This window comes from Sander vitreus, chromosome 22 (genome assembly GCF_031162955.1).
Source record: "Sander vitreus isolate 19-12246 chromosome 22, sanVit1, whole genome shotgun sequence".
Lineage (NCBI taxonomy): Eukaryota > Metazoa > Chordata > Actinopteri > Perciformes > Percidae > Sander > Sander vitreus.
The window spans coordinates 23638261-23650787 of NC_135876.1; the positions used below are offsets into that span (position 1 = coordinate 23638261).

A 12527-nucleotide genomic window follows, 5' to 3' on the forward strand; every position below is an offset into this window, starting at 1 on the left:
ATAAATTGTACCAACAAAATCAAGAATAAGCCGAAGAAAACAAGTTTGTTTGGTAACAAAATTGTACATACATTACAATACATTACAATATTTACAATAAAATCAAGAATAAGCCGAAGAAAACAAATTATATAATATATAATTATATCTGCTTACTAATACATTAGGTAACATTTAATAATCACCACCGACACAGAACTACTGAAATAAATTATAGAGGAATGAAAAGAATATACACATATAGACAAGTGTAGAATGAAATGTACAACCTACATACATAGGATATATAACCAAATAAAATATGTATAATATTAAATATGAAGTATCATAATAGTGCAATATTGTAATGTGTGAGGTAATGACGGAGTTATCGTACACACAGTAGGTTATGGTTTACTGAACCAAAAAGATTAAAAAATAAAAATAAAAAAAATAAAAACAACTTCAGGGGATTGTGAAGGTGTGCGGAAAGTTGCAGGTACTACTCTGACCGATCTCTCCAATTCATTTAAAGCGAGAGAAGGCGGAGTCAATCTTAGCAGACCAGTTGACCTTTTTGTGGACTTTTAACGGAGCAGGTGAGTGAGGCCTTATGACCCATACTCATATTAAGTTAACCATTAACTTGGTACATTGGTTGTTTTTGCCAGAGAAAGTAAGAATACCAGGAAACAGTTAATTTATGTAGATCTATGATGAAAAATCTTTAAGAAAATCCACCCAAAAAACATTTTCACGCTTTTTTCCTCAGTGACATTCAAATAGTAATAATAATAATAATAATATTTCATTTGTGGTACTTTTAATTTTATCAAATATAAACTGCTGTTTCACTGGAACAAATGACATCCACCTGATTGTCATGTGTGGAGGACGATAGCTCAGCACGTAACACTGAAACTATTTACATAGATACCAGAGATAGGTGAGTAAATAAAATGTCTAATATTTTTTAATTCAGCTCAGCAGACCAGAGCCACCCTCTGTTGCAGGCATTTCAGTTACTCCCGTCTGGCTGTAGGTACAGCCTTCCTAGATGCAGGACTAACAGATTAGAAAACTAATGTTTTTTTACTGTTGCTATACCTGCACTTTATGGTTAATCCTTACTGTATTGTTGTGGTTGTTTTTGTTGTTTTGTAATGATTGTATGTGTTGGTTGCTGGCTGTATCACAAATTGCCCCTTGGGCATGATAAATACTTTGACCTAGACCATCTGCCCAGCAAACACCTGCAATTCCCCTCACATGAGTTTCCCCGCCTATCTTCATCACACCTGTAATACCTATGCCAGTCCTTTTTCCCCGATCAGTACTCCGATTGTGGGTTTTTGTTGCCATGTTTTTTTGCTTTTGAGCTACCTGTTCCTGTAAGCTTATTTGTATTTTCAACTGTATCGACCATCTGCATTTTGGTAAAATACTTAAGTGATATTCCACCACGAGACCATTAGTAATACATTAGTAATAAATAATTCCTTCAGCAGCAACCCTAACTTTACCCTCGAAATAAGTTAATGTTTCACAGCAGTGTCCACTGTGTAATACCCAGGGCTACATTTTGAAACTTTGAACTTTAATCAGACTGGTTTGCCAGCCTCGTCAGTGTGACACTCCCAGCAGCTGAAATGTCATTTTTTTTCTCAGTACATGTCTTGTGAAATTTACCAGAAGGATGTGTCGGGGCAAGAGTGTCGTGGTTTTTGTGGTCTTGACCTTTTTGTGGACTTTTAACGGAGCAGGTGAGTGAGGCCTTTACGACCCATACTCATATGTTTAACTTGGTACATTGGTTGTTTTTGCCAAAGAAAGTAAGAATACCAGGAAACAGTTAATTTATGTAGATCTATGATGAAAAATCTTTAAGAAAATCCACCCAAAAAACATTTTCACGCTTTTTTCCTCAGTGACATTCAAATAGTAATAATAATAATAATAATATTTCATTTGTGGTACTTTTAATTTTATCAAATATAAACTGCTGTTTCACTGGAACAAATGACATCCACCTGATTGTCATGTGTGGAGGACGATAGCTCAGCACGTAACACTGAAACTATTTACATAGATACCAGAGATAGGTGAGTAAATAAAATGTCTAATATGAAAAAGTGTAACTAGCAACTCCTTTACTTTGTGATTGTTAATTAACAGAATCATACTTTGAAGTCCAGCAATGGGTTAGTTACGCACAGCTGGTTCTAAGTCTTACCTGGCTTCTTACAAAACCTGTCTGAATGCATTCCTTCGCATACACCATGAATGCTTTCATTTGTGTTTCCTTGTTACTGAAAAACAAAAGCCCAAATAATGTTTTGATTTTGCTGTCTTAAAATGTTTTGTTGTTTTCTACTTTCAAAGTTTTATGGATCAAAAGACAGCTGACAGACACAGTTGGCAAGAAGCTGATGAATATAGCGCAGCATTTAGCAGTTAAAGAGACATACATGTCCATCAGGAGTTGGTGGAGACCAAACCAGAGAAAAAACAGGCGATTATCGAGTCATAAATTCTTGCCGTGACTCAGCAGAGAGACATGACAGACTACACCTTGGTCGCCAAAAACGTATTTCCTTGTTACTGAAGAATATCCCATCTCTCTCTCATCTCTTATCGTCATTTACTGTAAATTGAAATTGAAAACATACACGTGCATATTTAACCATTTATATGCGAGTGTGTTTATAATTACTAGCATTAGTGAACATCATTCTTTCTCATTATTATTATGGTTTTTTGATGAGTTATTGTAAACTGTCATTGCTTGGCTGTAAAGGATCACAGGTCACAAAGGGTTACAAAAAAAACTATTTTTACAGCCATGCTTTTACTGAGGATTAACAGGACTAACATTGGCAAAGTATTCATTTTTGATGCAGGTCTGATACAAGTCTCTCAAATGGCAATATTCAGTTATGTTAGAGTATGTAAATAAATATGATCAACATATTAATAACCAGGCCTTTAAAGACAGCTGACTTGGATTTTGCTGCCATTTTCTCTGAACTGAACTTCTCTTTACCTGATGTGTTGCAGATGATACTCAGGTCTTCTGCGTTTTCATGGAGAGCTGCATCTTACCGTGCAGATTTCAGCCTGGTGATGAACCAGTCATCCACTGGTATCAGATGACAACAAAAGACACTCTGGCTCATTCCTACTATCACAACCAGGACCAGTTTAGACTACAGGACCAGCACTTCAGAGGCAGGACGTCGCTGTTCAAGGACCAGATCTCCAGAGGAAACTCCTCGCTCCGGTTGACAGGGGTGGAGGTTCAGGACCAGGGAAGATACAAGTGCTACACCAGCACCATCACTGGCAACAAGGAGTTATTTATCAAGCTGAATGTGGACGGTATGAGAAACACACAGTTATAACAGAAAACAAATATTAATAACTCTTTAAGTTAACTTAACAGTTATCATTTCAGAAGGTAGCTACCTGGAACACAAGTCAGGGCCTGATCACCCCCAGATGGGTCTCCCGGGCGAGGGTGTCTGATGTTAAGACCCTAAACACCTGATGACCCCGGGTCTATCACTGACGATGGGTCCAGGTTGCATTGCAAGTTGTATCATGTGACTTCAGAACTTTACAGAACGTTTAAGAAACATGAGAAACCGTGACTCTTTCCAATTCAAAGTTTTGTGAATCACAATGTCAAATTGCATTAACATGTTGTTAATTTAGACATTAATTAGAAAATATAAGAGAGAAAAACTGTCATGGCTAAATTAAAGAGGACCCTTGATCTCTCACCTAAAGATATCGGAAGGAAAATGGGTAAGATGAGTACCCACAAGTCTCCAAATATCAAACACTCCCAGTTTATGATAATCCCATGCAGTTTAGGGCACAAACCATTCAAACCTTTTTTTTTAAACAGTATAACCCTAAACTTTGAGTTACAGAAATTAGGTATGACTGGAAAGCTGACTCTTGGGGATTCAATGAGTCCAGTCATATTTATGTGTGATGATGTCCCCACATTAGGCATTTCATTGTAGTGAGACTTTTTTTTTTTTAAACTTGACCTCACTGTATACTATGACAGTTAAACAATTATATTTAAAAATTGCATTATATTAAATCCTAACAGTATATCGTCGACCTAGTCTCTTTAGTGAGAAACTTACTGTGCTGATTGCAACAGAAAACACAATATAAGCAAAAGTTACATCTTAAAGAGAAAGTTATGATTCTCTTAAAACTGTCTTACTCTTAGTAGAAGTGGTTTATCCATCACACTAGTTCTTTTTTTAATTCATACATTTGCAAGTTAACTTTACTATTTATTTTCTTAAATACTACTACTTACTATCTTTTTTTATCCCTGTTGCTAAAACATCAGACCTTTCTAGGGGAAACTATTTAAACATGAAGATGTGATAAATATTGTATTTCTGCTTTATCTGGTAACGGGGTAATAGGCATGAGCAGTGAGGATAGCACCATAGAATTTATTTTGTGGGCACTGCATACTGTGTGTGTGTGTGTGTGTGTGTGTGTGTGTGTGTGTGTGTGTGTGTGTGTGTGTGTGTGTGTGTGTGTGAGAAAGTGGTTGGAAAGATGCTTTTAGTACCGTTTGATTGGCAGATCAATCAAGGCAGAAACAACACAGAGCTTCAAAAGTCTCCCACATCACCACTTTAAAACAAGTTCCTATAAAGTCAATCTTCTTTTCTTTTTTCTTGCAGCTCCTGTCGATAGAGTCAACATTCAGCAGGTAGAGAACAGGATCACCTGCAGCTCAGAAGGGATCTACCCTCAGCCTGAGCTCACCTGGTCCACCAGCCCTCCGTCCAACGTGAGCTTGGAGAACAATCCCACAGTCCAGCAGACTGAACAGCTGCTCTACAACATCAACAGCTCTCTGATAGCTTCAGTTACTGATCTGGTCTACAGCTGCACCGTGAGCACGCGCACAAACAAGAGGACAGCCACTTTGTTTAAACCAAGTACGTGTTTCTAAGAAGACTCTTCTAATCTGGAACCAGATTCTGATCAGAAATATCAGATATTGTATCACTTCCTTTTATTTCTGTGTTATATCATTTCAGCTTCTATCAGTGGTTCAGACACTGAAACAACAATCCCCTGTGAGTCCTTAAACCCTCCACTAACAGGCCTCGTTTGGAGGTTCAACCACAGTCAGATCATCCTGAACAAGAACGGAGACAACGTCCTCTACACAGAGGAGTGGAGGCAGCAGGTGAAGAATGTGTCTGAGTCAGGCAGCCTCACACTAAAAGACCTATCTTCAGATCAAGAGGGGATATACACGTGTGAACTCAGTAATGCTGAGGAGACCTACGTAACCAACACTCTTCTGAGGATAGAAGAAAGTCCAGGTAAGGTAGCAGGAGGTGGGAACTGTTAGTCTATCTTAACAAGAACTGTTAACGTGAAATAAAAGTTTCAATACACACAAGTATTCCCACTTACAGTATAGAAAGAGTTACTCACTGTGCTGCTGAGGTGTGCTATAAAATCATAAACCATCAATCCCAGACAGGCTTCAAACTTCTGCACAACCTGCAAAATACAAATACATCCAAATAAATAACACTGAGTACATTTACTCACGCACTACAAGTTTGAGGTACGTGTACGTTAAGTATTTCCATTTCATGCTACTTCTACTCCCCAGTACAACCTTAGAGCGAAATATTGTATTTTTTATTCCACTACATTTGACAGTTTTAGTTACTTTATGCAGATTGAAATTATTATTATTACAAAATATATATACCAATTAATGATGTATTGAATGCAGGGCTTTCATTTGTAACAAAGTATTTCTAAACTGTAGTATTGCTACTTCTACTTAAAATAGATCAGTACAAGAACATTATTTATTTACTAGAAAGTGAATTTCTTTACATTATGTGCAGATTAATTTGTTTAGATGAACATAACAGGTAACAGGTGTTAACCTTTCTCACTATAATAACCCACAGGCAGTGGTGGAACCACTCAGATCTTTTACTTACACACCAAATAAACCAAACTATTTGATTTAAATTGCTGCACTTGTTTATTAACCTCTGGTAAGTACATTCTGTTTTATCGTCTGGTTGATAGGGATGTAACGATGCATTGTGAATCTGTTAAAAAAATCGACATAAATGTGTAAAAAAATAACCGGTTGAGATAAAAATTGTATCTTGATACAGCCTAGGGCATGATCTATTTTGGATTTCACTTGTTTGACTTCAGACGTCACTACTTCTTATTAGTTTATTTATTTAGATTAATTTGTTGCACTCTTGATAAGAGGACACATCTGTTGTTTTGCACTGTTTAAATAAAAAAAAAGTTTTTCACTTATTTCTCTGCAACGTATTCCGTTAAAAAAAAAAAATCTAGACCTGGCCGGGTTAGCTCAGTTGGTAGAGAAGGTGCTCATATATAGAGGTTTACTCCTCGATGCAGCGGCCACAGGTTCGACTCCGACCGGCGGCCCTTTGCTGCATGTCATTCCCCCCTCTCTCTCCTTTCATGTCTTCATCTATCCTGTAAAATTAAATGCCTAAAATGCCCCAAAAAAAAAAATAATCTTAAAAAGAAATCTAGAGAAAATGGTATCGTGAGCTTCAAATCATTTATTGTTACATCCCTAGTGGTTGGATTTGAAAATACAGCAGCAGCACCCCCCCACCCACCCACCCACCCACCCATCGTAAAGGTTCACATTACAGCTTGATGGTATGGTAGTTGTCGCTGCACATGTGGAAGTTTGTTTGAACGATTAATTAACTAATTTTTTTGTTTTTAGGCACTGCTAATGTTGCAGCCATTGGAGTGGTTGTTCTCATGTTGGTTGTCTTGCTGGTGCTACTCTGCATATACCTGTATATAAAAAACAAAAAAGGTAAATAGCAATTCTGCCTACACCTTCATTTATTTTGTGTGTAGTTTGTGCTAATGATAATGTATTTTGGTTCCAGACAAAAGAACAGAAGGACAGAGAACTACCACAAGTTGGAGTACCCATGATGTAAGTATTCTAGTATGTTCTGTAATAACAATAGCACTGCTGCACTAAAGGAGAATACTGTCATTTACCAAGACTACTTTACATTTGCTTTAATCATTCCGCAGTGCATTGCATGCTTTAATCCTTTTCATTAATAATCAAACCTGTCTCCTCAGTTGAAAGTTAAATACAGCTTTAAATGAACTGCTTGTTGGTAAAGCAGCATGCTTTTTAAGGATTTCTTCTCTAGAGGTGATGTCTGTTTCTCCATTCAGGTCAGGTAGCAAAGCATAAGAATTTTTTTTAAACTAAAGAGACTCAATAAAATTATGATAAAACAAATGTCCTCATGTTTGCTGTGATAGTTTATTGTCCTCTGCACAAGTTGTTTATGATAAACAATAAATGGGAGATTGGGAGTTCAATGTGTTTCAGGACTGACTTCTGTTCATTTTTGTTGACACGTTCATTTTTAGATGACACGTCATCTAACAGCACTACAACCCACAGCTCTGGAGAAACCAAAGACAAGAGTGTTACTCTACTAATGAACAACAGAGAGGTTCCATATAAACAGAGCTGGAGACAAACGTACTTTTACACCAGGTAATGAAGGATTAAATGACACTCAGATGCACTGATGTGAACACTACACAACCTCCAGTATCAAAGAAAATCTCTTCTCCACTGGAAACTCGAGGTTGCAAAGTCAAAACTGACTAAAGTTGGTGGCAGAATGAATTTGAAGTTTCAGTGAGAACACGAGAGAGAACAAGACGTTCAGGTCTGTGTTTTGGAGAAGTTCAGCAGACTGATTAATGAAGGACAAGGACGCTTTGACTCTAAGACTGCACTATGTTGTTTCTGACACTACGTTTGCTTTGCTTATTTATTTTTGTGGGAGACTTTGTCCTGTTGAAGCACAGCATGCTGTTCCTCCTCTACCTCACATCCTTGTGCTCCACACTCAATCAACTCAATCAATTTGATTCATCACATGAAATTATACGTGGTACAATTCCAATGAAATGTAATCCCATCAGCTTTTTTAACTTGTGCACGATTCATCATAGAATAGAACTGGCCTGGTGTATCCGGTACCTTCTTCCCGACTTTAACAAGGAGAAAAGGCTTTGAGGGGTATTTGAGGGGATACGCTGAACTTCCTCAGGCGTCTGAGGTGAAACAGTCTCTGCCTTCCTCACCACTCGCCCACGTCAGACCTCGGTGATGTAGACAACAAGGTAACTGAAGTGATGACACGTTGATATTAGTCATCCACAGCGCTGCAGAAGAGGGTCTGGCTAGTCCACACAGCATTCCGGGATGGGAGAAAAACGTGTTCTGGTTAATGGCATTTTTTTTAAACCACTCACAATCGTCTTGGGCGGTGCTAAGCGCCGGACGCAGCAACGGTGCCGCTGCAAAACAACCTTGGGAAGAACTTGTTTTGGTGGAACATGTGTGCGTAGAGAGGCGAACTCTGGAATTAAAATGGCTGTAGAGTGCGTGATGAGAATTTGACTCATAAAAAAGATAAATATAATTTGATTGTCGCTTCTAGCTTAGAGGATGTTTCCCGAATCGACCGGAGTTTAGAACACTAACACAAAGAAAGCGGAAGGTGAGGGACATCGGCGGCACCGTAACTATCCTGTAAATGAAACGTAGTAGATATATAGACTACGTTGATATTGACAGGGCGTAGTTCCTTCCCTGCTTCTTCTCAAAATCCACTATCATCTCTTCAGTCTTGGTGACATTTATGAGTAGGCTGTTGTCCCGACACCAGAGGGTCAGGTCCTTTCCTCCTGTCAGGGAGGCTTCTCATTGTTTTCTGTGATCAGGTAGCCTAGAAATCTAGATGCAGCCAGGGGGTCTAGCAACTCTCCGTTGGCTTGCGAGCTGGAAAAACCAAACTCTGGCCGGGCCAATCACATCGTGTATGGAGTCGGTGGGCGGGCTTATGGCTGCTACTGCTGCCGAACAGCGGTCTTTGATCTTTGACCCAACATCTTGATGTGGGTCTGGCTTGTCAGGCTAGTGATCAGGCCCAACACAGCTGTGTCCTCAGCCAACTTGATGATGGGGTTGGAGTTAAAAGTAGCTCAAACTAAATGGGAAAGAAGAAGTCTAAAAACACACACACACACAGCAAACCAGACAGATAAAGTGACTTACACAGAGACAAGAAAGTATTCCAGTTTGTCTATAAAAAGCATGAGTCAGATAAGTGGTTACTCATACAGACTAAATGTGTGGAGTTAGGGCTGCAGTTAGCTGACTTTTCACTAAATCAGTGCTGTTTGAACGTCTCATAAAAAAGATGATGAATTATATCTTTTAAATCTGAGAGAGTAAATCAACACTACTACATTGTTGGTCATGTAAATTTGCTTTCATATCTGCACTTGTGTTAAATGTTTTATAAAGTGAACAAGAGTGAAATATCAGCAATTATTAAATGGATTGCCATGAATCTACAGATGTTTAAGATCCCAAGAGGAGTTTTTTTTTTTTTTCTATCGCCACTCGAGGATTGCTGGAGTGACCATGATTAAATGCAATGTGTGCAAGTGTGTTTCTTTACGTCTCTTTAATGTTCAGTTGACCTGTTTCGACATAGCTCCATGGAATGACTTTAATTGTACTACATGCATTCAGCAGTCATTTGTTTTATTTTTGATACCACTTGTCTTTATTGTAAAATAAACCAAAAGGCGTCTGAGCTCAAGAGAGTTTCTGAAAAAGACTCCACATGCAGACAGACATCACACACGGAGGTGTTTGACTACCTACAAATACAGGACCAACATAGTGTTTTACTGACCTCTTCTGGATGAACGTTTCATTTTCTTGCTGCTGATTTCATTGAGTTCACTTCTCCATGACGACAGCGAGGGGAGGACTTTAACAACTGCAGGTCAAAGCAGAACAAACAGCATCATTGAGTAAATTCACAAAAACACTACTGATTAAATCAAGACAAAGAACTAATCTTGTTTATTTTGGAGCATGAATGGAAGTGGAGTAGTTTGTGTATTTGTACTTTTTAGTAATCAACAGTAACCATGAAATGAATGTTTTATGTTGATTAGTATTCTTAGGGGTTTGAGAAGGTTTTGTATTTGTCCACAATCTTGAGCAAGTTCCTCAAACACAACATTTGATAATATTGAAATAAAAACAGGAGCTATGTGGTATTTATACAAAAACTGTTACATAAAATACCCCATTGGTCGAACGCAACTAGAACGTTTAATTTAACTTATTAGAACCCATACTTGTACTTCAGCATGTGTCCGTTTGATATTCTAGAAATCTTTTCTTTTAGGTTGATATCTCAACCTGTTATCATCGCTACAATCAGGGCGGGTCTCTAACCAATGAATGCACCGGTTTCACTTTGACTCGTCGTCATGGAGCTGCCTGCATTCTTGCATTCAGTGTAATGGTACGTTTAGCCACATTAGCAGCACGGCTCTAGGGATGGAAAATATCTCAACAACTATTGGGACAGAGTGTTATGAAATTTAGTTTAGACATTCATGTGAAGTTTCGTGCATATTTTTTCACACAGCAGAATTTAGATTTTATTGATTAGGAATAACAAAGAAAGTAAGAAAACTCCCAGATGTCTGCAGTCTAGTCCACATTTGTCCGTGCTGCAAGACAGATTCCTCCTCTGTTGCTCTTTCTTAAGTTTATTCACTTTTTTCCTCCATTAAAGTTTTTTGGTGGAGTTGTACTTATCTGAATCAGTCGAGTGATGGAGAGTATTGTATTTGTGACGCCAGAGAATTAATCCCTATAACTTTGGTGATCCCCTTGTCTTTTTCTCCACTGCAGGTCAAAACTTTAAATTTTTAAATTATCTTGTGATATATCTCAAGATGCCTTTTCTTCTAGCATTATCAATCTGCTTGTGTAAGGACTCTTCTCACAGGCGTCATTACATACATACATTACAGTACATGTGGTGCTGGACTATGGGTGGGAAAATCCAACAGAAGAAACTTGAAGCTGAGAAACGATCCTGAGGAGGTGACAGAGATAGAGCAGTGTTTAGTTACAGATTACATATTAAAGATAAAACCTCATATCTTCGACAGAATGATATGAGATGAGCAGTAGACGGAGTAAGAGAATAACTGCTCTCTTTGCTCTCTGTCGCCTCAGTTAACCTCTTCTTTATCTCCGTCAATCTCAAGCATTTGTTTTTCTTGGTTTTCTAAATTATTTTTGTTTCTTTATCTTCATCACACCTCTGCAGGTTTGCAGGTCTGTCCCTCTATATGTCTGTTATAGTTTTATTTTATTGCTGATGATACTGTATGTCCTGATAAAAATGATTTGTCCATTATTATTAATTATTATTATTATTATTATTATTATTACTATGATTATTATTATCCTTCTAAAAAACAAAATGTCCTGCAGCTAAATTACTCTAAATTGTACATAATTATAATAACCATTATAGCCCTTCAGCCTCCGCAACATTAACACTCTCTCTTCTGGCCTGGGTGACTTATTGACTCCACTATTACAATAATCTGTATGACGGTATCAGCAGATAAAATGTCCAAAGTCTAACTTATACAAAACGCTGCTGCCTGCTCACTTAACGAAGCTATCACATCACACCAGTCCTTGCTGTTCTTCACTGGCTAACTGTGAGTTTTAGGATTTATTTTAGTCTGAAACTGCTTGTTTTTTTTAAGCCTCCTGCCTTTATCTGTGATCCACTAACTCCCTACGAGCCTGATCACTGCTTAGGATCTTTTAAACCTCTTAATCTCATGGCTTTTTAACTTTGTTAATTATTGTTATTCTTTGTTTATACCGCAATACAGGATGTAGCTTTGTTTTTAAAAAGGTGATATATATATTTTAAGAAGTAATTGTACTTAAATGGATATTAAGGTAAATGAAAGGTGACTACACCCAAGTTTCAACAGAGCCTTGCCACAGATTTATTATTTCCGCTTAGTGAGTTCACTTGAGAGCAGTGGGCCGGCCTCGGTGTGAGAGTCAAAACAATGTGGATTAATTTTGCCTGCAGGAAATCAAACAGTGATTACACCTGAGATATGGCATCAACTTACAGTAGTCACACCAGTTGGACGGCCTTAAGGTGAGCGTCATAAGAACTGGATTTATATTCTGTTCAGGACATCAAACAGTATCGACAGAGGACGTTTAACAGGAGGATGACTGGGATTCAGCGTGTCGTGTTGGTGGTAGTCCTGACCTTTCTGAGTCCTGTAAGAGGAGGTGAGTGAAGAGTTCACAGCCCAGAGATAACAGACGGTAGTCAGCGTTGTCATGGTTACTTTCACCAGAAAAAGGAAGCAAAATAGGAAACATAATAAATGAAAATGGATTCAAATCATTCAGATAGATTTGTGTTGTGTGCCATTGTTTTAAGATATTATCATCTGAGACAAAAAGACATGAGCTGAGTTTAGTTTGTGCTACCTAGTGAACAGTTTTACATGAAAATTGTTCACAGCAACCAACGTGATGAAATACAGCCGGTTGT

General features: G+C 38.0%; 1 protein-coding gene across 2 annotated transcripts; it reads left to right on the forward strand.

Annotated features, from left to right (window-relative positions):
- Nucleotides 1-492: 492 nt before the first annotated feature.
- Nucleotides 493-9710, forward strand: LOC144537001 (uncharacterized). Of its 2 annotated transcripts, none has more exons than XM_078280390.1 (8): nt 493-578; nt 1648-1742; nt 3037-3357; nt 4701-4961; nt 5064-5354; nt 6782-6877; nt 6954-7003; nt 7459-9710. In XM_078280390.1, exons 2-8 carry the CDS (start codon nt 1676-1678, stop codon nt 7528-7530), a joined length of 1158 nt encoding a protein of 385 aa, XP_078136516.1. In that variant the 5' UTR covers nt 493-578; nt 1648-1675; the 3' UTR covers nt 7531-9710. The 2 variants fall into 2 exon arrangements, with proteins under 2 accessions (XP_078136516.1, XP_078136517.1); XM_078280391.1 differs by having other exon boundaries at nt 6782-6874; nt 6952-7003.
- The last annotated feature ends 2817 nt before the right edge of the window (nt 9711-12527 follow it).

Coding starts and splice junctions, on each gene's coding strand:
- LOC144537001 (XM_078280390.1), top strand. CDS start 1,676: ATGTGTCGGGGCAAGAGTGTCGTGGTTTTTGTGGTCTTGACCTTTTTG. Junction 3,358..4,700: donor TATCAAGCTGAATGTGGACG/GTATGAGAAACA, acceptor TTTTTCTTGCAG/CTCCTGTCGATAGAGTCAAC. Junction 4,962..5,063: donor AGCCACTTTGTTTAAACCAA/GTACGTGTTTCT, acceptor ATATCATTTCAG/CTTCTATCAGTGGTTCAGAC.